General features: G+C 44.0%; 1 protein-coding gene across 1 annotated transcript; it reads right to left on the bottom strand.

Moving 5' to 3' along the window:
* Positions 1 to 618: 618 nt before the first annotated feature.
* On the bottom strand, positions 619 to 25101 carry LOC120842776. The gene is made up of 10 exons (XM_040213950.3): positions 24820 to 25101; positions 20669 to 20882; positions 18069 to 18217; positions 16890 to 17007; positions 16178 to 16236; positions 15878 to 15994; positions 14818 to 14895; positions 8330 to 8399; positions 2796 to 2882; positions 619 to 1022 (listed from the first exon to the last, which is right to left on the bottom strand). The coding sequence occupies exons 1-10, from the start codon at positions 24883 to 24885 to the stop codon at positions 964 to 966; spliced, it is 1017 nt and encodes a 338-aa protein (XP_040069884.1). The 5' UTR covers positions 24886 to 25101; the 3' UTR covers positions 619 to 963.
* Between the last annotated feature and the right edge of the window lie 508 nt (positions 25102 to 25609).

Genomic DNA, 25609 nt, shown 5'->3' with positions numbered 1-25609 from the left:
CTTCTTTAAGGGTCTAATTTGAGTTACCGAAGGCTAGTTCAAATAAAGAAAGCTGTATCTTCTCTCCACTGTTCCTTCAATTGCTTACACGCCAAGGTGGCGGGATAGTTAGCGAGTTCTACTTGTAGTGGGTTTGTAAGGAGGTCGCAGATTTTACAGCTACTGCGTCGGGCCCAACTAGATGAAGTCCGAATGCGTAAACGTCGGTGAGGTAACCTTTGAGTGCACATAAAGAAACCATTCCTGGTAGAAATCCCTGAGCCTTACACTACGATGTATCCCGTTTCGTATGTGCTGATTTCAGATGTTTTATTTGTAACTTATTTTGATGTTGCAATTTGTCATTTATAATTTCCGAACCGGTTCGCAAACCGGTTCGCGGATCGAATTCATCGAACCGGAACTGAACCGGAACAAAATAAATTTACCTGAACCTGAACCGTAACCGAACCCGTATTTTTTTCGGTTCGACACACTGTTTAAAACCTACAAGCTGAAACTGCATGGATTTAGCTGCCTACAGAAAAGGCCTCAAGAATAACTATGAATTACGAATACACTTTTGAGGATGCCTCATACCTTCGAAAGAAACTGCTGAAATGAAAGACAAACCTCAAATCTTTGTAGGAATAATTTATTTTGCGAGCAACAATGCTAGTAGAAAAAGCTGAAAATTGGATTGGACGACAAACGATTTCATGACTATCAGTTGTGGCAATCAATACAAATAAGTATTACTAGTATTTAATAAAGTAGACACCGTGTTAAAAAATATGAACCCTCGGCAACAGTAAAGTAGAAAAACATATATAGATATATATAAGCTCTGCAATCACAAATGCTCGTCGGGCAAAACGCCCAACCTTTGACACGAGCGAGAATGGTTTCTAACTAGCATTTGGCCGCTAGCCAATCGACAGTTGTAAAAGACGTGTCCAAACCATTTAACAAAAAAATATCTTCTTAGTGTCGCCTGCCTGTGAGTAGTCCTGTAGCTTCGGGAGTCAGCAGGCGAACAAACGCTGGTTTCAGGTCAAAAAAAAAAGGGGGTGGAGAAAAGAATTAGCAATTTCTAGATTGACACATTCATTTTCCCACTCTTCAAAGCATTCAAAAAGGCACTGCCCCACTCATTTTGTACAGCGATAACCGTTATAGGGGCCTCTGAGGAGCATTTGTGGCATTGGTGTTGTGCCAGGCAGAATGACAGACAAAGCCCACACACTTGGCTCTTGTCAGGCGGCACTGTCTTCTATATCTACAGTTGGTGGGGAATGCTGCTACACGCATTCCTCACCGTAGAACTCCATTTGTACGTGGTATCAGGTGCAAAGCAACCTACCGCTAGTAATGATACCTGTAAGAACTTGAGATTGGGCGAGTTGGTTGTTCATGTTTGTCTCGTATGTCGTCTTTTTCTATTTGCAAATCGTCTAAAATCTGAAGAAGTACAGTGAAACCCGTTTAGAACGAACCCACGTACAGCGAGATATTGTCGATATCGAACTCACGGAACATTCAAATAAAAATGCACGGAAAAAGTACTTATATTATAACGAACAACATATTGGCTATATCGAACTTTTTCCCCCCAGGAAGGCCTCCAAAAACGCACAAACAATTGTCTTCTAGCGTGCCCTTCCCCCAAGAAAGAAGTAGGAAAGAAAGAAAATTCCAAAAGCTCAAGTTGCAAACAAAATTGAGCGAGGAGAAGCAATTCAGTATGGGACGAAGTTAAAAAATACTCTAAACGCATACCCAGAAAAAAAAAAAAAAACTTTTAAATTTAAGACGTTTTCCCACGAAGAGAAGCGAATCAGGAGGGGAGATAAGCTATAAGAACAAACCCTGCACGCACGCACAAAAGAAAGAAAAAAAACTTTTTTAGTCCGAGTTACAAGTCGAAAGTGAAGAGATGAGAAAGAAAGAGAAGCTCTCGCCTTACAACGAACGCATGTGGAAGTTCGTTGTAAATGTTTTTTGCTACATCGAACTACTTGCTATATCGAACTGATCGTAGCGTTTCCTGCTGTTCGTTATAAACGGGTTTGACTGTAGAAGCCGAAGTAAAACACGCAATACAAAGTTGTTAGTGAGCGCTGTGTGAGAGGAGTGTTCTTTGGGTGTGTGAATGCTTGAGTGACAGTTTTTCGAGTGCGCTAAACGTCGACAAATAATGATACCTGTCTCAATTTACTCTTAGGCAGGGACAATAACGCACGTGTGCACTGCGTTTCCTCTCCTACATGCTTCAGTGACCACAATGTGTGCGATTGAGTAAATAAAGAATGGATGTGCATAAAAGTGGGTGTTATACTATCTGTAATAAATAAGGAAGGTACTCAGATGATCGAATGGTGTTTTAGCAAACGCCGACGTTTCACTGAATGACACTTTAGCAAATAGTCGGCCGCTGCGAAACGGCATTTACAGGTGGGCCAAAATAACATTTTTGTAATGAGCCACTGCAGACTGCTGCCACGAAGCGCTGTAAGTGCAGCGCAGGGGGGTAGGTTAACACGCGCCCCCATTATTAAAAAAACGTAGCTGTTCACTAAAACGTTATTCGGTCATGTGATATGGAACCGCGCAATAAACAGCTATCGCTGTCGCTTCTTTCCTTGCTGTGGTGAAAAGCTGTGGACTGTATCATCAATCGTCGAGACACAAAAAGCATTTTCCGATGCAAATCAAAAAATGCTTTTTGAAACGCTTGAATTTGAAATGCTTGAAATGCTTTTGAAATGCTTGAAAAAAAAAGTTACAAAGTGGTGAATTGATCAAGATCAAATCACCTTGGTCGATGAGGCCGCGGTCAAAGTTCTTGTAGACTTGCAACAGCTCAATGTGAAGGTAGACTCTCATGACGACGCAGAAAAGACCTGCAAGCCAAAGTAAGAGCTCTAGCACCACACTGCTAGCTGCAATGCCATCCACATGCCAGCATTTTACTTCAGATTTTTCCTCAGCAGCCGCCATGAGCAAAACTTGCACATGACAAACATATGACCTAAAGTACCAGTACTTTATTTTTAAAAGCATGTGAAGATATATATCGTAATTGTGTGAAGAGTTGTTTTCACCTTGAAGAGCCCGGGAACTTACGTACACACTATTATTATTTCGAAATTCACCAATACCAAAGTTTGTCAGGTTAGTACATCTGTCCAGGGTGCTCACCAGAATCACCAATTCTAATTTCTGGGCTTTCCCACAGTGCCTTCTTGCACAGATCCCAGATGAACCCATAGAAACTGGGACAGCTATACTCTGTTTCACATGAAGTCCGAGAGCAGACAATGCTTACAATCCAGTGCAGCTACTCAAGCAGTGCCAAAAGTGCATTGCCATGGTCGTCTTTGTATTTGTGCGGCTGCTATCACCAGCAAACGCAACGAATACCTCATGACTCCAAACTTTTTTTTCCCGGAGTGCGATTTTTTTTAGCAGCCAATGATGACCAAGCGCAAGAGAAGTCGAGCGCTGCGACTATGCACTTTTTGGCGCAGCTTAATCGGCTCTGTTAGATTGTAGCATCTGCCACGCTCGGACATGAATGGTGCGAAATGCACTATTAGCCCCGAGAGCGAGCACAAGCGTCGCTGCCGTCGCCGCGCCCTGATTGGGTGAGGTGTACCGTGACGTCAGGGCGAGTACCCCGCTCCGCGATCTCGCATCGGCTCGCCTCCCAGCACCGGTTTCCTGGTTTGGCGTTGTGTGCCGCAAACTCTTCGAGGAGCTGCACTTCGTTTACCTGATGTGCAAGACGTTGAGTTAGGCCGATATTGGCGTGCTTCCGTACATTTTATAAGCCTGCTTGTCCCTTTTACCTTTAAAATTGCGTTACAAATCCCGAAACTATCGGCGGAGGCAATTCCGCCGATGAACCTCCCCGTCCGTCCACACGACGCAAGGCAATCTTGCGAGAGGTCGGTGAAGCGATGGCGCAAGCGTTTCAGACGCTGAAATTCTGTTCCTTGCAGGTTCATGATTTAATACGTATTACATCCCGCTTTCAAGGCATTTGAAGTGGCATTTATATCATGGGCCTTTGGGTGGTCGGCAAATTAGCTCGCGACCCTGACTCTGCGGTGCCACTCTGCATGCGCTGGTTCGCAGATGTTTTTTTTAAGTGCTCGTGGAACAGGGTTGTTTTACATAAAGGTAGCTTCTTCGTGAATTAATTATATAGTTTATACACGTATGCAGGCATATTTCTTAGAAGCTGCACAATTACTGGAAATTAGCTTGTATGGTAGCAGCAAAAACGTCCGAATTGCCCCCCGTTGTCTGTATGATATGTATTGAACTGCCAAACTATGCACGGCAATAGTGCCGTAATATGGAATGTTTATACTTTTTCCTGACATTCTTAATTACAGCCTATTCCAAAAATACACCGTTTAGTCTGAATTGTCATTTCCAATTAAAACAGACACTGCTGCAGGTCCCCAAAAGCTTCCTCAGCCTCCAAACACCCAACAGCTGGACTCTCTGACAACAGAGGAAAGCAGGAGTAAAAGCAAGCATTCGAACGTCTGTCCAATGGTAGATGCAGCACTAGCAGCAGAAAATTTAGAAGCTGTGAAGGGCGACAGTCTGCGTGAGAAAAGCTTCTGGTATTTTAGCTTCAGGACAATTCGATATAAGTAAAATCTCAATTTTAGGGCTTAAGGGGCTAATAACGAGCTAGACACCTTCGCTTACGTTTGTTATACATTACTTGAGGGTTGATATAAACAAGTCCACAGATACCACCCGTGTAGTCCATTGAAGTACTATCCGAATCCAGCAAAGGTCAAATGCAAGCACTGTATATAATAAATGTTCCTTGTTTTTGTTTTTTTTTTACTTTGCCCCTGCACTTGGGCTGTCTTACTTGTGATTTTTTCTTGATGGCCCAGACTGTATTTAACATGTTGCTCGAGCAGCATGCAGCTTTTCTGCTTCGGCGATCTTGTTTAAAAACAGAGATACAAAAAAAATAATATGCATATCCTGCCAATTCATTCAGATCATCAGCAGCATTTATTGTGCAAAATGTAAATCTATAGTGATGCTCCTGCAATTATGGCCATATTTCTTTATTTTCATATACCAGCTGTGATTCATGCGTTGCCTGCCCTGTCAACCATGCTTAAAATGTTGGTTGAAGTTTCGCCTGTAGCTACAGGCCATACCTCAATAAAGGCTCATACAAAAATTTACACTTCCTACGAAAAACACGCAAAAAAAAATTAAATAGAAACGAGCGCGCCGTCAGCTAGCGTCGTCACAGCCTCCACAGGGCGAGCGGGCCGAGTCGGGGAAAAATTCTCTCCTCGCCGTGACGTCACCCCGGTTTGCCGTAAGGGGGCGCCACGCGAACTTCTCGGGGCTAATAGAACAACCAAGAATAACAATGGCAAGCTGAACTCCTAGCTGAGCCCTCTATCATATGTATACGACCCTAGATGGACTGACACATTGCCCCTGGCAGCACAAAAAGAGTCGGGTGTAAGTCTTTCACGTGGACGTGTCACGAGAAACAGTGCAGCAAGAAATGCTTTCCCAGACATTTTTCAAACTGTTCCTTTTCCTTGCACCGCCAACTCTGTATTGGCAAGGATGCGGTCACGTGGGCCAAGCTGGATCCATCCTTCATAAGGGAAAGCGACCTTGCAGGCACAAAGTTTCGGGCGGAGTATGTTTCTCGCTTTGCTTTTGCGAAATATACGAGGTGTGATCAAAAAGTTCCGGGACTGATTTTGTAGCGTAAAAAGAAAGGGCAGCACAGTGATGCGCGTGCAGCTGTCGAAGGAAGGCACCTTCGTGTCTCTGTATACCAAAAGGCGTCACTCTGTGAACATATGAAGCTGCATTATACGAGTTTTTGTAACCACGTGCTCGGGCACAAGGGCAATTTTACAATATACTGCAAACCAGAGCGAGAGCGAACATACATGCTGCGTCAAACTCGGCAAATATAAAACACAGACCTTTGAAATGATACCGTAGGGTTGAATCAAAAAGCAGTGAATTTAGCAAAGTGTTTGAAGGGGCACTCGGGCATCAGGAACGGCAGAACATTGCTGGAAGACGAAGAGCGGTAGAGCGACCTCATCTGACTTCTTCACTTCAGTGATATTCTGCATTCTTGAGGCAGGAGTGCCACTTAATACACATCGCACAACTTACTGTTTTTTTCACATAAGACTTCTAAATCCTTTCAAAGATCTCTGCTTTATAGTTGCCGAGTTTGACATAAAATTCCTGTTCGGTCTCGCATTTGTTTGCAGTCAACCAGGGATCGCCATTATGCTCGTGCATGTAATCAAACACACTCGTGTAACACACTTCCAAATGTTCACAGAGCATAATGACACAGTAAGGTCCCTTCCTTCGACTGCTGCGCGCATCACGGTGCTGACCTCTCTTTTTACGCTACAAAATCAGTCCCGGAACTTTTTGATCACACCTCATACATCCTACAGCTGGTATGCCAGAGCTGCCGCCGCCGCACGCGCATCGTCGGTCTCCGCATGCGCGAGGAGAAGTTTCGTCACACGGCGCACAGCTGGCACACCGGAGCCGCCGCCGCCGCGTGCTCCACTGCCACCGCGTGCGCCCCGCCGGTCTGCGCAATCCAGAGGAGTGACATCATAGCCACGGCAGACGCACTGGCAATGCCGCGTGCCCAGCTGTGAGCCTCCGTTGCGCAGTAGCCAAGTCTGACGCTGTACCGGAGCCGCTTGATAGCGCTTCTCATTTTGTGCGCATAAGCTCACGCTACGTATATCCTGGCATAGCCGAGCTAAGCCATCGCAATCTTTTTTTTCCCCAAAAGATGGCGATTTATCGTAATCAAATGCGCAACCGAGGAAGAGCAAACTTTGCGCAGTACGCCTCCTTGAAAGCCTTCTAAGTCTCATAGTTCGGGTGCATCTACGGTCAATTTCGTTGATGACGCTACCACAAGTGAGTTGGAGGAAGATGATGTCGAACCACCATATTTTAGTTCTGACAGCAATGATTTGTCATATCAGCCCGGAACATAAACGACTGTGCATCGGTAAGGCTTGTTTTGGTTTTCATGTTCTTTGCTGGTCTCGGATGCAAGTCTGGTCGAGTTGTGCTTGTTGTCAATGCATGTGGTGATTAGAATAAACAATCTAGTTCCAGCTTCTGTTTGGTTATACTTTTCCCTCATGATATGTCAGTTTATCGTAAACAAACATGCAACCGAGGAGATGGCGCTTGGAGGAAGTAGAGCTTGGCTATGCAAACATGGTGTCTATAAAAAATGGTTGTGGGGGATTCCCATCCGAGTTGAAAGGTCTCGGATGGGAGAAAAAGGCAAAAAGAGGTGATGGTCGGTGGCTATGGGATCAAAATGCATTATGTTTTGAACGGAAAGACCAGCGCGTCATAGACGTGATGAGCACTGCACATACTGAACAACTGCATCACGAGCCTCCCGAAGTAATAAAGAAGCGGCACAACTGCAGAATGTGTTACGAGGAGTGCGAAATTGAGCACAGCTAGGACAAATGTCTTCTGCAACTCGTGCTACATTTACCTGTGTTTTACCCCACCTAAAAACTGCTTCACTGAAAGGCGTGCAGCATGCCACAATGGTTGAGACTACATGGTAGAACTTCAGCATTTATCTGGAGCACTGCAATTCGCAGCCAGTCTTGTTTTCTAATTTGGCACATTTTGTATATTTTGAAACTTTTTAGCTGTCATTTTTTACCGAGATATCTGTGTATATCTTTCTCACGCTTGTTGTGGTGACCGCAATATTTCGGTTTCAGTAATTAGATTATGCATAATTTATTCCTGCATTTATTTCAAAATAGGTTCACCTTTTTATGAGCAGACCTGTGTATACTTACCCACAGAACCCAAAGAAACCAATCATTAGGACTCATGAAAGCAGCCGGCAAATAACAAAACAGAGATAACGTTTGGAATAAAAAAAAACACAGATCTCATTTCTGCATTTCGACGTTATCGGTGCCTCTTCATTCGTCAGGCCTCTTCCATGAATTGCAATGATTGGATCTTCTTGAGCGCTGCAGAAAAATACACGGGCAGGCATTGTTCATAAAAAGGTCGACCTACTTTCGAATAAATATGGTAGACTCCCGTTTCATACTTGTATAATTAAAAAGAGCATTTATTGTGCTACATTTTTATATACTCCAACAAATTTTAAAAGCAAATGTTTAAAAAAAAAAAAAAAAAGGGTACTGGGACTCTTAATGTATGGGCAGTTTTCCCGTGGTAAGTTAAATGTTACGAGTCACAGCCTTTTTAAAAGTAAAAGACTGTTTCCAAAGGTTACCTGCTCCCCAGTGAACCAGTGGAGAATCTCGAGTATGCATTTGATGGTCCAGCGGAAACCGCGCAGTCATCTGCAATTAAAATGAAACACATGCTTGAAGCTCATCCTTGAAGAACAACTACCATACTTTCTGAACTATAGTTTGCACCCGGTGCATAGTCCACACAAAAAAATTTAAGATCAAAATAAAAGATTTTGCTTAGATAGTTTGCACGCTGTGCACAGTCCGCACTTAGTGCATACCATAGTACCCGCACTTAGTGCCTAGTCCGAACAAAAAAATTATAATACACAGCACACCTTGACAAATGCCTGCTGTATTGGCTCACAAAGAAGCTTGTATCATACATAAATCAATATTAATATACTGTGTTATTAATAAAAACCTTCACATCTTATCAGAGTGAACGATCTAGACAAATCCTTGCATAGTCTGCACCGGTAGATAGTCCGCATCAGGTAAAATTTCAACGTTTACAGATGTATAGTCCAAGGACTATAGTTCGGAAAATACGGCATTGTACAATCTGTGCCACATTTTTCAGAATATAATCCGGAACCAGTGTATAATCTGCAGGGGCAAATTTAGGCTCAAAAATAAGATTTTCCTTAGATAGCTCACGTTCGGTGGATAGTTTGCCCATAAAATTCTCATACACGGCACACCTTAAAGGGGCACTGACACATCAAAATCGTCTTTTTTTTTATTACCCGTAACAATTGAAAACGATGCCGGGATCATTACTCTCAAAATTCGAAACTTGGGAATTCAGTATTTCTGAATTAAAAAAAGTGAAAGCCGTTTACAAATCCCTGTAAAGCCGAATTAGAGCGCAGCTCTTGAGGAGGAGGGAAGGGTAGTGGGGGAGGGGTTCACGTGACCTTGAGGAGTCACGTGACCTGGGGGTCACATGACGATGACAATGCCGATGATGTCATCAGTGACGATGACGATGCGGATGACGATGACGTCATTAGTGACGTCACTGATGACGTCACCAGTGATGATGACGATGACGATGCGGATGTTGGTGACGTCATCAGTGACGTCACTGATGATGTCATCAGTGATGATGATGATGCGGATGCCGGTGACATCAGTGAAGTCACTGATGACGTCATCAGTGATGATGACGATGACGATGCGGATGCCGTCATCAGTGAAAATGACGTCATCGGGGGGGGGGGGGGTCACGTGACCTCGGGGAGGGGGGGTCACGTGCCCCCCCCCCCCCCCCCCCCTCTCCCGAGGTCCTGTGACCCCAGGAAGGGGCTCGCACGGTGCATTATCGGACATTTCCCATACTGCACCGTGCGGTTACGCCGACGCAGACGCCGCTCAAGCCGGAAACGGGCGCCTAAGAGCTGCACTCTAAAGCAATTTCCAGATGCCGAATTTGAAGTTCCCGTGCGATCCGCGCCAGTGCAGTGAGTCATATTTTGCGGTCTCCTGCGACTCGACTTTTTTTTCAGACCTCCGCTCCCCGCTATGAAGCAAAGCACCGTTGCCACAGCGACCCGAAGCGAGGAGGAGGTGAGCAGGCGGGATAGAAGCCGGCGCAAGAAAAAAACAGTTTGTTCCCCGACTCGCCAGTAATCCTCTGCTTGAGCGCCGCCAAGTTTTCCGAGGGAGGATACAAATCCAGGAAGCGACATCACACCGAAATCTGATTTTTGGTATTTCAAAAATTGGTATTTTGCTATTGCATTAAAAAACATGTTTTACATTGCCATTATTGAATGTTATAGAAATGTCGCCTACATTGCTTCTAAATTTCCTGATTTTTGACGTCACCGATCTAAAGAAGTAAGGAGGTGAGCGCAGGAGATATAAACGCCAAAAATAAAAAGGCGCGCTCGCGCGCAAAAAAATTTTTTTTTCGCGATGCGTTTTTTTTTTATGTGTCTACAGTCAAACCTGTTTATAACGAACACAAGGAAACGCTACGATCAGTTCGATATAGCAAGTGGTTCGATATAGCAAAAAAACATTATGAACTTCCACAATGAGTTCCTTGTAAGGCGAAAGCCTCTCTTTCTTTCTCATCTCTTCACTTCCGCCTTGTAACAACGCGCTATTTTTGTTTTTGGCATGCGTGCAGATCTTTTTTTCTTAAATTTTTCTGCCCTTCTGAATGGCTTCCCTTCGTGGGCAAACGCTTTGGGATGAAAATTTTTTTTTGCGCGTGCGTGCAGAATGTTTTTTTTTTTAGCTTTCTCCCTTTCTGCATCGCTTCTCTTCGCCCAATTTTGTTCGCAACTTGAGCTTTCGGAATTTTCTTTCTTTCCTACTTCTTTTTTGGGGGAAGGGACAGGCTAGAAGATGCTTTTTCGCGCGTTTTTGGAAGCCTTCCCGGGGGGAAAATGTTCGATATAGCCGATATGTTGTTCGATATAAAACATACTTTTTATGTGCAGTTTTATTTAAATTTTTCGTGAGTTCGATATAGACAATAATTCGCTGTACATGGGTTCGTTATAAACGGGTTTTACGTATGACTACAACTTGCATCGTTTTAAGACAACTAAAAAGGATACGACCTTTGGAGTGTCAGTGCCCCTTTAAGAAATGCCTGCTGTATTAGCGCACAAAGAAGCTTGTATCCGACAGAAATCATTGTTAACATAAACCGTCATTCAACAGACCCACGACGTCTTGTCGTAACGAACGACCTTGAAAAACATACTGTATAGTCCGCACCTATAGATAGTCAGCACCACACAAAATTTGGCTTTTTGAACATGTATAGCCGGTGGGCTATAGTTTAGAAAACATGGTAATGGGTCAAAGTCGAAAAGTTGTTGCCCCACTTATTTGAAACCAATTTTTATAAATCTTGCGACAAAACGAAGTATCAGTGGTGCCACCTACTAGAAATCAACAGAACAATCCCCTCTCCGTTGCTTCTACGATGAACAAATAAGAAAGTCGCTTTACATTTATTTTCTCCTTTGTTTGACTGCCTTCCGCGAACCTCGGCAATTATGGCTGGTGGCGGCGTTCCTACACGTTCGAACCGGAACCTCGGAAGTGTTGTGATCTAGGGCGAAAGCTTCCAGAGATGAAGAGTGATCAGTTTGCGAGCACTTGTGAGATGAATTCTCGCCGTAGCACAATGCTTCGTATGGGCGCCAAAGACGGAACACAACCACAAGCAACGTTTCCCCCTTGACTACATCACTGCATGGTTGCCAGTATTACGAACATTGATTTTAAATGTCAAGAAACAGTTTTCCGTCCTCCAGCAACATTAAACCAGCCTGCAACGAAGCAAAATGATGGCACCCGAGCTTTTGTACACAGCATATGAAACTCGTAAGGTCACACTTTCGAATCGCAATGATTGCCTATTGAGTTCGCTCTGCACAAAGTGCCAAGATTGTGGCGCCCACGGGAGAATCGGGGAACGGACTACCAACAACTTTAGACGTAGATCGTTCGGTGGCTCTAGCACTAGGGATGTCGCGAACCACCCCAGGTTCGATTTCGAAAGGTTTCGATATTTGCAAAGCGAACTGAGGTTCGATTTCGAAAAATTTCGATATTTTCGTACCGACCCAGGTTCGAATTCGAAACATTCGCAACTTTCGATCTCAGTGGAGTTTCGAATTCGAAAAGTTCGCAGCTTTCACGGTTTCTAAAATTTCGGATTCGAATATTTCAATATTTTTTTACTTCAGGTTCGATAAATTCGAAGATTTCGAAATTCTTTGGATATAAAATTCAAAAACTTCGAACGCTTCGGATTTTTGTAGACATGACGTTCGAACAATTCGAAGATTTCGAATTTCTTTCTGCATAAAGTTCGAAAAGTTCGCAGGATTCGATTCTCTTTTAACGCTAAATTCGAAAAAAACAAAAAAAAAACGAAGATTTTAAATTCTTTTTTAGTTCAAGTTTTCAAAGTTCTAAGTCCGGTTTTCAAGTTCCTCAACATTTTGTTTCAAATAACGTTTTCACGACTCAATGGTTTTCACAAAATCAAGTTTAGAAAAGTTAGGGTGTGATATCTAGATTCTGCGAAGTTGGTCAGGCAATTAAATGAGACGACGAGTGTCCCGGATGGTGCTGGAATATTTGGCAGTGCAGAGTGACGTGTGACCATAGATCAGTAATTGTGACCGCCAGCCTGGGGGGGGGGGGGGGATCTTTAACCTGCATCACGCAGTAGTGATCACACGAACAGACTGTTTTACGAGACTCATCCAGTTCGAAACGGCCAGGGGCGAGTAGTTGGTTGAGGCTCAGAAAAACCTTGTAGCGACCTGGCAAACTACCTCGCCACCCCCTGCACGCTGGTAGTAATCCGATCGGACGCCGCCCGAATGACGCTGGCATATAGTAAGTTAAGTTTGTAATTGTTCTGGAGGTTTATTTTCAGGAACGGAGCAATCGCCTCGCAAAAAGCCGACGCAACTCGAGGTCGAGGAGCGTTTTACCATACAAGTGGCTTCGGAATAGGAAAAACGGGGGAAAGAGGGTAGCAAGGGGGGGGGGGGGGGGGGCTTCGGTTTCCTTCCCCCCTTCCAGATATTTCGGACTGTTAAAGAAAACAATACGGGGAAAGAGGGCGTGGTCGAGCTAATTTTAATCTGAAATTATTTATGCATATGTATAGCTACTGTCGCTCTTTACTGCATAGAAGATTGCGTAGATGGTCATTGTTAGAAACTCGTTGTCAGAAGGCACTACTCGTCACATGCTTAGTGGTTCGGAAGTTCAAAGCTATGTCTTTTCAACCTAAATACCTGTGCCAATAGTAAAAAAAAAAAAAAAAATATAAGTGCGGGGATAAAAAGCTGAAAAAAAAAAAAAAAAAACTATCAAGAATTCACCGGAAGTGTTGTATTCTTGCATATTCAGAGGTTCAGAACTTCGAAACAAGTTTCTTTTACCAAAATGTGTACGGGCTAAAAGAAATACTTCACAGGAACGTGAAGCGAAAAAAAAAATGTTTTCTTTTAATGACGTGCTGAACTTGAACACTATTAGAAATCTTCTCCCATGAGTTAATTACGTGAAAAAAACAATAAATACATTATTTTGTATTCTGCAGATGGCAATGATATGTACTGTCCGTGGTGTTAATTTAAATGCGATACCTCAAACAACTTAGACGAAAATAAATATCAAGTTTAGGGCATAATTGCATGTAGATACATGTTTGAACATTTCTTCAAAACTCACGTTGAATAACAATAATCACATCTTAAGACGGCACTTACCTAGGCTATACATAGATCATTCTTAAAGAAGTATAATATCTCTACCATAAATAGCTTCGGCTACAGCGCGCTTCAAATCTGGCACAAACGATAATCGTCAAAAACCCGTCGTTCTTCCTCGCCCCTTCGGGAATTTATTTCTTTAAAACTAAGCATGCCAGAACATTGAAACGAACGGCATTGTCTTTCGTAAGGAACGCAGCACCGCGTGTAAAAGTTCGAGAAGAAAAAAAAAATTACGAACGTACCTCACTACTTGAATTTAAATGAAACAGTCCGCCGGTCTTTCGAAGTTCGACGAACGTCGAACTTTTACCCTAAAAGTTTGAAGTTCGTCGAACTTCTGATTTTTCAGGATTCGAAAGTTCGAAACTTTTCGAATTCCCTTGATAAATAAGTTCGAAAGTTCGAAATTCATCGAATTTTTTGGTCAGTCAAGTTCGAAAGTTCGACAAGCATCGAACTTTGCAGCGCAATAAGTTTGAAAGTTCGAAAAAAGATAGAATTTTTTTAGTGTAATAAGTTCGACGGTTCGAAAAGCGTCGAACTTCTTAGCTTAGCAAGTTCGAAAATTCGACTTCCGTCGAATTTTACGATGTAGACAATTAGAAAAATCGAAATCTTTCGAATCGTTCGAACCGCTTGATTCGATCATCGAAACTTCGATTCGAAAAAAGTTTGCGGCATCCCTATCTAGCACACGCGAGCAAAACTGGTTCTCTGTTCTCCGTCCCAGAACCGACAAAGACTGAAGGCCGGTTTGCACACTCACAACTTCCCACGACCGAGCGCGCCAAAACCTTTCGTGGCCTCTCGCGAGGGAACACCTGGCGCCATCTATTGGGCCGTTGCAAACTCTCGCAATTTCCGTACATTTCCTATATATTGTTTTTTTTAGGGGGGGGGGGGGGGGGAGGGGGGGCTTGAAAAATTTTTGACAATGTTATAAAGGACCATTTTTCATTGATAGTATGTAAATTTTATCTTGCAAATACTGCAGCACCTTCACTGCAGTGAAATGCAGTTCCAGGGTCACCGATAGATAGTGTCAGCGTGTTCTCTCGTCGTAAGAGATTGCAAGAATTCGGTTGTAAGCAAAACGCAAGTGAGTGAACAGGCCTTTAAACCGAGGATTCACGCAGGAGGAATTTAGCACTCTACGAGAGCAAGGAGAAAGGTAAAAGTCTCAAGGCCACAAGAGGCTGACCTAGTGACTTAACACTGACCAAGGTTGCACATGATGTATGCAAAGGAACACTTACCTCGATGGGTAGAAACAACGGCGCCACCATGCTGAGAGCTACGTAGGTGAAGGCGAGCCAGGGGCGCTCTTTCCTAACCTGCAACGCAAGCGTGACACGTGGAAAGGTTTTGCGTCATCTTTTAAAGAGGTGCAGATTGAAATGAATTAGGTTACCAGAAAAAAATATTAAAATGAAAGGGGCTACGCTTTGTTCCGCTTGAAGTGCAAACGAAGCAGAAACTTCAAATGTGAATCTGTTCTTTAACGGTCATTTTGAATGGCTTCAATACAGTTTTCCATTTGTTAAAATAAACATAAAAACATGCACTCAAAAGTACCCTTGCTAACATAAAGCCCGTGCTCGTGGGATTTTAAGGCTAGCCATTAAAGCCATAGGTGGCATATTTACTCATTATTTAGATGATTAATGAGTTTAGAGTGCCATACGTTTCTATTTTTTTTTCATGATTAATGTTATAAGGGTGATGATTTTACACCACATACTCAGTATTATCATAAAGATTGTTTTGAAGTGTTTAAAAAAAAATGGAACGCTCTGTGGTACTAATGACTTTGTACTTTTTAAAACATTATTTGAAACTAATTTTTTTATAAAAAGTTCTTGTTCACTTTTTTGTTATAATACTGGGTATGCGTCGTAAGATTATCACCCTCTTCACATTAATACTGGAGGGGAAAAATAAGGATCATGTGGCAACGTGTACTCGTTCATTATCTAATTAAATAATAAACCTAGGACTACAACAGCTTGCGTTAGAATCCCCAAGAAGAGAAGAAATATATTATCAAAGTTAGTTCTTAAGATATATTTCTAGATTTTTTACAATAAATTAAAAACCGTTTTGTGCCTATTCAAGATGGCAGCCACGGGAAGAGACACTTATAAACGGCACCTGCGCTGCGTGAATGCATGCGCGCGGCAGCTATGATCAAAGCGTGGGGCTCGTGTACGGAGCTCTGACTTCGTTCGCTCTTAAGAGGGAACGTAGTAGAAGAAAATCTTTCCTAATCTCAGTCCAGAAGCCAACCATGCAAAGCAGCCAGCAAAAGATCCTCACCGCCAAAGATCCGACGGTCCACAGCACCAGGCCGTACAAGAGAATGACGCCAACAAAAACAAACTTGCTGGGCGAACTGTGGACGCCAGTGTTGAGAATCAAAATGGCAAAGATGGCCTGCCAAGCAACACAGAGAAACAGATTAGCCTCGGCGAATATGCTCAACGACATACTCTCCGATCGGTAGCCAGTAGTTTGTTTTAAGACCCACTCCCGCCTGCGCGGTTCCGTGGTATGACAAAAACACCGCCCGGGAATTCGATAAATCTAGAGTAAAAAAATGTAGTTTGCACAACTCACAATAGCCACGAATTCCAGCTTCAGAAGCATGAGGAACTTGCAAAATTTCTTGTACATGACTGAAAAAAAAAAAAAAAAAAGACAACAAAAAAACATTAAACGTGTGAAAGCTTGTATTAGGAGTTTGGATTGCAGAGAATGCAATCAGATGTCTGTCCCAAGCTACTACAGGGGCATTCAAAGTGTCATTATCTGGGTGCCACAAAAACATGCATAAATAAACCAATGGAACCAGAGCGTTCAAACTTTTTGACAAAACTGTGTGTAGGCGCTGCATTTATCCTACACAAATTTCACGAGTGTGGGTTTCAAGAAAAAAAATTTAAGCCTAAAACAAAAATTGTGTTTTTACCATGTTGTCACTCACGCTCGATCTACTGGTTCTGACTTTCAGTATTTATTCCAAAGTTTCACATTCTTGCTTTGTGTTGTGCCGTCTGCAAGTAGCAGCGTCGACCAGACGGCTTTGGCCATTTTCCTCCAGTGTGCATAGAAAAAGAAACTAATATTTAGGATGAAATTTTTTTTCCCAAAACCCACACTCTTGAAATTCGAGTACAAAATGCACCACCTAAAAGACACCATCGTAAAAAGGTTTACCGCATTCAGTCCACTGACTTATTTCTGCATTTTTTTTACGCCCGCACGGCACTCAAATAAGCCCTGTAGGTACGGGCAAGAGGTCAGCAGAGTATGGGGAAGCTCGCTCAACTGATCATTCCCTCCGAGACGCCGACGAGCACGAATTCGGTCCAAGTCGGATGCAGGACCGATCTGGCGGCGAGGACGGCCGATACGCTGGTCAAAGCCAACGCCAGCATTGCCCGGCTCTGAAAAATGAGGGCCATCGAGTTCAGAATGCGTCAATGTGCTATGCAGAGCACAAGTTTGTCTGCTTGTTTTGCAGGGGTTGTGGTGAAGTCAGAATGCCGAGCTCTGATTGGCCCCGATCAAAGGACGGTGGGTAGACCTCAAAGCAAGCTGCCTTGAAGTCTACCCAGTTATCCTTCAATTGGAGCCAATCGGAGCTTGGTGTTCTGACGTCACCACAAACCCTGCGAAAGAAGCAGACAAACTTGCGTTCCGCATAAAGTAGCCACAGTGGATCTAAAAGCTGGTTCGCGCACTTGCGTTAGCTTATGACAGAGTTGTTGCGATCTCTTAAGACAAGAGGACACGCTAGCGTCATTTTTGAGGTGGGCCCAGAACTGCGTTTCACTAGACGTGGCCTCCGAGAGTCGTGGCGCACAAAGCTGACACAAAGGAAAAAAAAATTGCTCACAGCTGTTCTTGCCTTGCTCTAGGTACCAGGCCAGAAATTATAGCCATCGGGGTTGCCAGGCTCTGGCTTGGCTAGTTTCCCAGAGAGTAAAACTGCGCGAAATTCAATAACCCAAGATGGCGGAGGAAGGATACTGTTTCCTGGTTGCTAAACTCCCAGCTGCGGTTGCTTGACTATCGGCTTGTTCAAAGGAATGCCAAACTCTCCTAGTACAGCACATCTGGACATTACGCAGTCACTCACTGTCAAACCCAACCGTGGGAAGCAACCCTGAGAGGCAAACTCGGCTCTTTGACTCTGCTTAACCAATACCAACCAGGAGACAAGACATGCGTTTCTCCACCCCCAAACATCGTCGCCAGTAAATCCACACGGCGACACCTACTTTGCGTCGGCGTCGTCGGCAGCACGTCTTGCAGCGTCTCACAGAGAGCGTGACACAGCGGCGCCAAAAACAGACACGTCCGCCGCTCTGCGGCAAATCTCGCTGCCAATGGCCGCTTGGGGCAAGTTGGGGATCAACCAACAATGACATCGTGCACGAACATTGTCTTCCTAGCACTCCCAAAGACCCGAGTTTTTCTTTTCTTCCCCCGAGAGAGAGCTCACCAGTACGAGGCGGTCCTCGCGTCCAAAGCCGCATACGAAGTATTCTATGGTGGCGTACATGGAGGCCAGGCCCATGCAGGCCAGGTGCAGCACAATCTCGTACTCGTGCTCAAGCAGAACGCCAGACACGGCAAACCAGGCACCAAACACTGGGAGAGCAGCAGTAAATGGAGAGGGCAAAGAAATGTTAAACACAGAAACAAAAATCTTACTTTTAAGGGGATTTTGCACTCGTTTTTGGTCTGCTTCCATATATGTGCAAAAACCGACCTCCAGGAACATGGTAACATGCAAAGAAACTTAAAGCTTCTGTCACACTGCTCAACACATCATACAAAAGACGCTGTGTTCGCGGCAGACACTGTGACAGAATTCTGTGCGGACAAGTCTCTGGCGTGTTCGGAGTGTGTTCGACACATGTCTGCCTCGAACACGTCTGCAGACCGTTTCTGGATGACAAATGCAACAGGACCATCGTACAGGAAACACGTCTCGGACAGTTTCTGCAGGCTATCTTTCATACAATATATTGGCAATGTGATTGTGGCCTTAGAATATGTGTATTCAGTACTGGGTAAAGAAGAGAGTAACCAGTAGATTCCATACTTCGAGTAAAGAGAAAAAGAGCACTGCATGATATGTGCCTCAAGTAAACTATACACCAGGTAGATATGCATATGCAGATAGCACGAATGCAGTGTAGGTTTTCCCCCCTTTTAACCTAGAAAAAGCATTTTCCACCCCAACACTTGACGGCGTTTCAATTTTAAAAAAAAAAAGAAAAGTTGGAAATCGCTCGTTTGTGTGGAGTTTGCTGCACTCAGTACATTTCTAAAGTAGGGTAAAGGTGCTTTTTCGAGATGTGCACAAAGCGAAATATGAGGAATTTTTCTATGCGCAAGGTAAAGTACATGCAGAAGGGTCGAAAGACGGGCTAATTGTTATCGACTCAATATGTAAAAAAAAAAAAAGCATGCAAGACAAGTGCAAAAAACATACAACAGGAATGACAGACAAGCGTAAATTACATGTACTTTTGAGATCTACAAAGTAGAGTGGAAGTTATCAACCAGTGTTGCAGGCGTTACCAAAGGAAAAGTAACGAAATATGTTACTCGCAAATAAAAGGGACGCGTTTCCACCTTATGTTATCTCAAAATAAAAAGAATGCATCACCATTACAGATAAAAAGTAATGCATGTTACTCGTTTTAGTTACAAATAAGCATGTTTTACCATCCTTTTTCGGCACAAATTACAGGTATGCATAAGAGCCATATTTCAAAAAACAGTATCTTCACGCGGAAAGCGAACATAATTATTTCATCCTTTTTATGGTTTCACTTAAACACTCGCAAGAAAAAACGCAGAAAACAGAAAAGCTAGAAAATTCACATAACTTGGCAGCACCTATAAACACACAAAAAAAACTAGAAGTGTAATTTGTTTTTAAGTTTTCGGAAACTTAACTTTGTCACCCGAAATAAGTAATGCAAGTGTACGTCACCCATCACTGTTTTGAAAATGTCGTAACGAGTATGTCACGTGGCCAAAAAAAAGTAGTGCATTACCGGTAATGCCGTTACTTGTAACAAATTACTGGTAACGCGTTACAGGTAACATTGTTGCTTGTAATGCATTACCGGTAACATAGTGACTTATAATCCGTCAACGGTAACATTGTTACTTGTAACGCATTACCGGTACCATTGTGACTTATAATCCGTCAACGGTAACATTGTTACTTGTAACGCGTTAACGCCATTACTTGCGACACATTACCTCCAACACTATTCTCAGCCCATTCCGGTTTCTCTCAAAGGGTTGGTCTCTCTTCCAACATGGTGCCAGGAGCACGTCTCCAACCGGCGTGCCTACCACATTCTCACTTCGGTCCCTCGACTTCCACATCATCATCCTCATCACCACCACCGTGTGACAACAATGATGACAGCAGCGGACACGGGCGCGGCAGAACCCTTTCCATTGTGGTTTGCTCTCGGCTCCACGGTCCGCGAGAGCTTTTGCAACCAGGAATCGGGACGCCGCGAGGTCGGCGACACTGGCGTCGGCCCGTCGTTTTCCGAGGGACATCTACGGCCAACTGCCAGGACCAAGATGCAGCAATTTCCCACCACTTGGTTTGTTGTAGTTTCAGGACCACTCTAGACGCACGGGCAGTAAGGACACCGGACTTACCGGTCGGAGCCGCGTTCTAGGCGCTACGCTTACGGTGCACCCTCCCACAGGGAGAACCCTTGCGCAGACCTTGGCAACTCTAAAGTGACGGTCACGTTGCCATCATGTCATACAAAAGACGGTCTGCAGAGGCCGTCTGAAGTGTGTTCTTTCCTCGTAGAACAGTCCTGTCACGTCGGTCATACAAAAACTGTCTTTAGATATGCCTGAAGCAAGCATACATACTTTCGAACATGCTTCTGGCGTGTCCGTACATAATCTTGACATCGCGTCTGCAGAGGACAGCGCATCTTTTGCGCGACGTTTGAGCAGCGTGAATGCGGCTCGAGCGTGACCCGTCTGACGGCACAATGGCCGAGGAGCTTCTCTCGCCGCCGGTTCGGAGGAACCGCAGCCACTGACCCACGACGGAGAGCACGACGACATCAAAGGCGAACGGCTGGAACGGGTAGTCGGACGGATGGTCGAAGTCGGTGCCGTTGACCGGCAACGAGAGTGTGATGTCTGCAGAGGCGACAAGCAGCGGGATGCCGACGCCGACTTGGACCAGGACGTTGAGGACGGAAAAGAACAGCAGCCATAGCTCGTGCCACGTGTACTTCACGATGATCAGCGACTGCGGACGGATGAGGCGTGGAAACAATGAGATCAACGGTGTGCGCGCACGAAAACGGTATGCTGCGAAAATTTATGCAGTAAGGGGTCGGTCTGTTTTTAACCGTTTGTTGATGAGAGTTGTCTCCAGACAACAAACCAGAGTAATTTTTTTGTGTTCAATAGGTTTGGTTTCATCAAACTTTTTCAATCTGGTAGTCTGGCAACAATATTTGAGATCAAAACCGCGGTGCTATATAGAGAAAACATAAGTAGTTGACAAGAAAAAACAAAGTTTGGAGTGCAAATACGGGGCGACCGAGAACGACGTTTTACCAAAATTTTGTGCGAAAATGGATAAGTGTTTTTCTCTTGCCACTGCTACTTTACGATAGGCGGCAGTTTTACTTGGGGCTATCATAATGCGCGTGAAGTATTAATAAAATTTTATGGTGATTCATAGGCTATGCAAAGAAGCCACATTCACACTTTTACCTGGTGTTGCCCACAGGCAATGAAGCTATAACTTGCAAGGTTACCTTAAAATATTTCTTTTTTTTATTTTAGCTCCATTCTTCTACTTGATCTTGTTTAACATTCATATCTTAAAAAATAAATGTTTTAAGCTATTTTAGTATACCTTGTCAATAAAAGCTTAAGATACGGCGACGCTGGTTCTACACTGTGGAATAGGGGTCTCTTCTAGATATCGAGGAATGCCTGTCCCTCTAGACTGATAACCGAGGAACCCTTACCCATCTCAGCGTTGAAGCAGAGCAGTGCAGAAGCATCTTTTGGAAACAATGATGCAGATACTACGGAGTGTTTCTGCACACGGTTATGCATCAGTGAATGAAGCGGATCTTCTATGAAACTCCTTGAGCTGGGAAATACCTTAGCTGGGGGCGGGGGCGGCCGAGGGAATTCGGGGGTTTAGAGAACTGCAAGGATACTTTACGGAACTTCCTATACTTCATTTCACGCCAAGTCCTACCGCAGCCAATGCTACGGGCCGACGGAGCCAAACGAGTGGCATTAAAAGCGGTCTGTTGCGGTGCTCGTCGTCTTAGCACGTCGGCTATCGCTGGCTAAGCCAACCACGCGGAGCGAGCATGCATTAATCCGGCACTCTTCTCTTTGTGTGATGGGTGTAGTTAGCGATAGCAGACACACAAAGATGACGAGCGCTATGACGAACCACGGCTCTGTAGGATCCTTGCGTCGGCTGCGCTCTGACTTAGTCTGAAGCAGAGTACAGGAACCCAGCTGGAGAACATGCACTGTGAAGGGTCAATTTACCCAACGCGGTAAGACTGTTAATTCTGGAGTGTTACAAACATCATGCAAAAGTGATTACCTATGCAGAACTGCATATGGGTATGACATCTACCTTTTTGTGACTGCGCTTTTGCAGACAGACATCTATCTATAAAGTATTGCTTCGAGCAGCCCACCCCATAGCCAAAACGAAGCCACAATGTTACCAGCACCAATCAGTGTGGCGTATCATGCACTGCAGAGCTGTATGTTGGCAGCCAGATAAAGTGTACCATCTCATCAGTGTGGGAGCGGTAAGATGGCAGACTGGGGGCTTTGCCCCATGATTGACAAACAATTCTATTCCCGAGATGAGAAAAAGAGCTCTATGCATCCAGGTAAGAATCAGTCCAGCCCAAGCTGGATTATCAAACTAGTCAAGGCTGGATATCCCACTGGATATGAAACTGAATCCAGCTGGATCCAGAACCAGTTCCATAATGCAGATCCAGCCAGACCGACTTTCAACTGAGATATATTACTGAAAATTTTTCAGATATGTTCACGAGTTTACAAATTCTAAGGACAGCCCTCATTCAATAAATATGCTGACTGCTCCGCAGGTCAGCAATGCGGACAGCAGGATTGGGGCACCTCAAGTCCGCAGACCGTAGCATACTTTGCAAGCACATTCACTGAATTCAAGGTGCTGAAATGCAGGACTATTTGGCTCGAAAGAATATGTTCATGCATGGTTCATACTGCAACGACTTACTTAGGAAGAAAATTTAGCGAGTTGGAAGCTTTTTATTCGTTTATTAAATAATTCTGTTTCACAACTTACTAAGCGATATTATTGCTTCCGCTATTACCGAACACACAGGGACGCGAAGCTACATCGGGTTGCTAATGTACACGTCGAGTAATACAGTAAAACCTCGTTATAACAAAATGGGATATAACAAACTAATGGATATAACAAAGCAATCGTAATTCCCCTTGCTTGCTAATAGTGAAGAAATGGACATTGGCTATAACAAACTAATGGTTATAACGAAATAATTACGACCACTCCCTCAACTTTGCTATAACGAGGTTTTACTGTATGCCACAATCTCACATGACATGCCACTTCTCAAGTCATCAGTGCCTATGGTTTAAGTGACCAGACATCCAAATTTAGGCGAGACAGGTCCCGCTTTCCGGCTGTGGGTTTGCTGTCCCACCAGTCTGCTTGTAGGACGGTGCTTTGTCCCGCTTCGGCTCCCCCAAACCACGAATAGATAAAAGATGTGGTTAAACAAAAGGATCACAACAGTAAGAATTTGTGTATGACATGTGGACAGTACTATGGACCTAGTATCTAGAAAAATTAATATGTGCGTACGCCAAACAGTATGCATTCCAACTAAATGTATCAGATGTGCATGCCAAACAGTATGCGAATTGCAGGGAAAAAAATATGTGCACGGTGTATAGAAAATAATAAAAAGGTGGGATTTGTTACCCAAATTTAGTCTTCAAGTCTCACTACACAATACCACCCCGCACCGCACCGCACCGCACCCCGCACGCAAGCCCCCTCCCCCGTCCAGCTTTGGGGCCTGAGGAATATGGTAAGTTTACCTATGGTAGTTCCAGACGTAATTGTGATTAACTCTTTTATACCCAACTGACGACCCTCCTGTTTATCGCGGAAGGATTCGGAATCATAGCAAACTCCTTAAAAAAAAAAAAAAAAAAAATATATATATACAGGGTGTCACAAAAGAAAATTTACACAGTCTTTTTTACCGCAAAAGTGAACTAGGCATCGTCGGACGCTCATTCTCCGCCCAAAGGTAGAGCTAGAGGTCACAACCAGATGCGGAACTTTCAGCCCGATCCGATGAGTTAATCAAAAGTTATGAGTGATTTTCTGAAAATTTCAATGGGAAAATGGCCGCCGACGGAGTTTTCAAACACATGGGGCTCTATGGCACCAGAAACCGAAAACGGGCAAAAATGGGCTCCATTTTCCCATTGAAATTTTCAGAAAATCACTTATAACTTTTGATTAAGTAATCGGATCAGGCTGAAACTTTTGCATCTGGTTGTGACCTCTAGCTCTACCTTTGGGCGGAGAATGAGCGTTCGGCGATGGCTAGTTTATTTTTGCGGTAAAAAAGACCGTGTAAATTTTCTTTTGTGACACCCTGTATATATATATATATATGAATTGTTTTGAACGTCCACATTCTGCTAGGTTTGAAGCGACCGGAAATGCATGCGACACTACTTTGGCCGAGGCTCTTCGCGTCACGTGGCGGCGGCGCGTTTTCAGCAAAAGCGAACAAAATTATGGGATTGCGTCGCAATGGCTTGCATGATGCTTCTCCCTGTGTAGACAGACACAAGAATTTAACCCTCTAAAGTAGATGGGCGGCGGAATGACTGGGAAGGAAAGCTTGCCAACTGGGTGTAACTCGACTTCACAACAAACTTTCACTTTAGAAAAGTTGTTTTGATTTTATTTTTTAGCGGGCGCTCGCGCGCGGCTTTGTAATCTTGATGCGACTTATTTTTCTCTCCTTGAGCTAGACAGTAAGCTGACAACATTATGATAACTTGCCATGAACCGCACAAACACATTTTGACAGCGAGATAAGATCAGAGCTCGACCGCCCTAAGTTTCTTCAAATATGGAGTAACAGCAGACATACCCCTCGGTATCTTCTGGTGTAGCCACCGGGAGTGTCATAAGCGGGCAGAAAATCAATGCGAGGCATCGCGCGTTTGCGCTGCAAACATTGCTGTTAGGAACGAAGCATATCCATTTGATACAACTGTCCGGGGTTGGTTCCTCACTCCGCTTGTTTGATCGCGATTCCCGGCAAACACAAAAACAAAAATAAAAACACATACATATGCTGCACAATGTTGCCGCTGGAATTGTGTGCTGCAGCTCAACTTGGCGGCTCGCTTCAGAGAGGCGAGAGAGGCAGAGGCTCTGTGGAGAGGCAGACAAAATAGCAAAATGATGACGAACAATTTTTTTTTTTTCGATTGTTAACAGGCATGACGAGTGTAAGACATGTACGAGATACACTATTTCGTTTTATATTATATTAGTACGCGGCTATTGAGTTATTACGGTTTTTACAATAAACGCTAGAGGCTCAGCTGGCGCTAGTGTCTACAAGTAGCGCTAGGGAGGCTGTAGTGAGATGAGCGTTTCGCCGCAGTAAGGTTGCAACGCCTATTGGCTGAGAGAAAAAAGCAAAAACAAGCAAAACAACACAAACCAGAAGTGACGAAAATTTTTGTTTTGTTTGTTTTTGCTTCTTCCAATTTTACTTTTTGTTTTTACTTTTCGTTTCTCCAAGTGTTTGTTGGGCGCTTTTCGGAGCGGTCGCGTTGGTTCCATATGAGTGGTTCCAGCGGTCTTTCTTGTATTATACATTGTCGTGTTATGTGCCGCGGTATTGCCGAGTGGAGTTGGTCGTGATATTC

Source organism: Ixodes scapularis, unplaced genomic scaffold (genome assembly GCF_016920785.2).
Source record: "Ixodes scapularis isolate PalLabHiFi unplaced genomic scaffold, ASM1692078v2 PGA_scaffold21__2_contigs__length_744675, whole genome shotgun sequence".
In the NCBI taxonomy this organism is placed as follows: domain Eukaryota; kingdom Metazoa; phylum Arthropoda; class Arachnida; order Ixodida; family Ixodidae; genus Ixodes; species Ixodes scapularis.
Note: the sequence above shows the minus strand (reverse complement) of the source record. Positions and strands in the feature narration are given on the sequence as shown.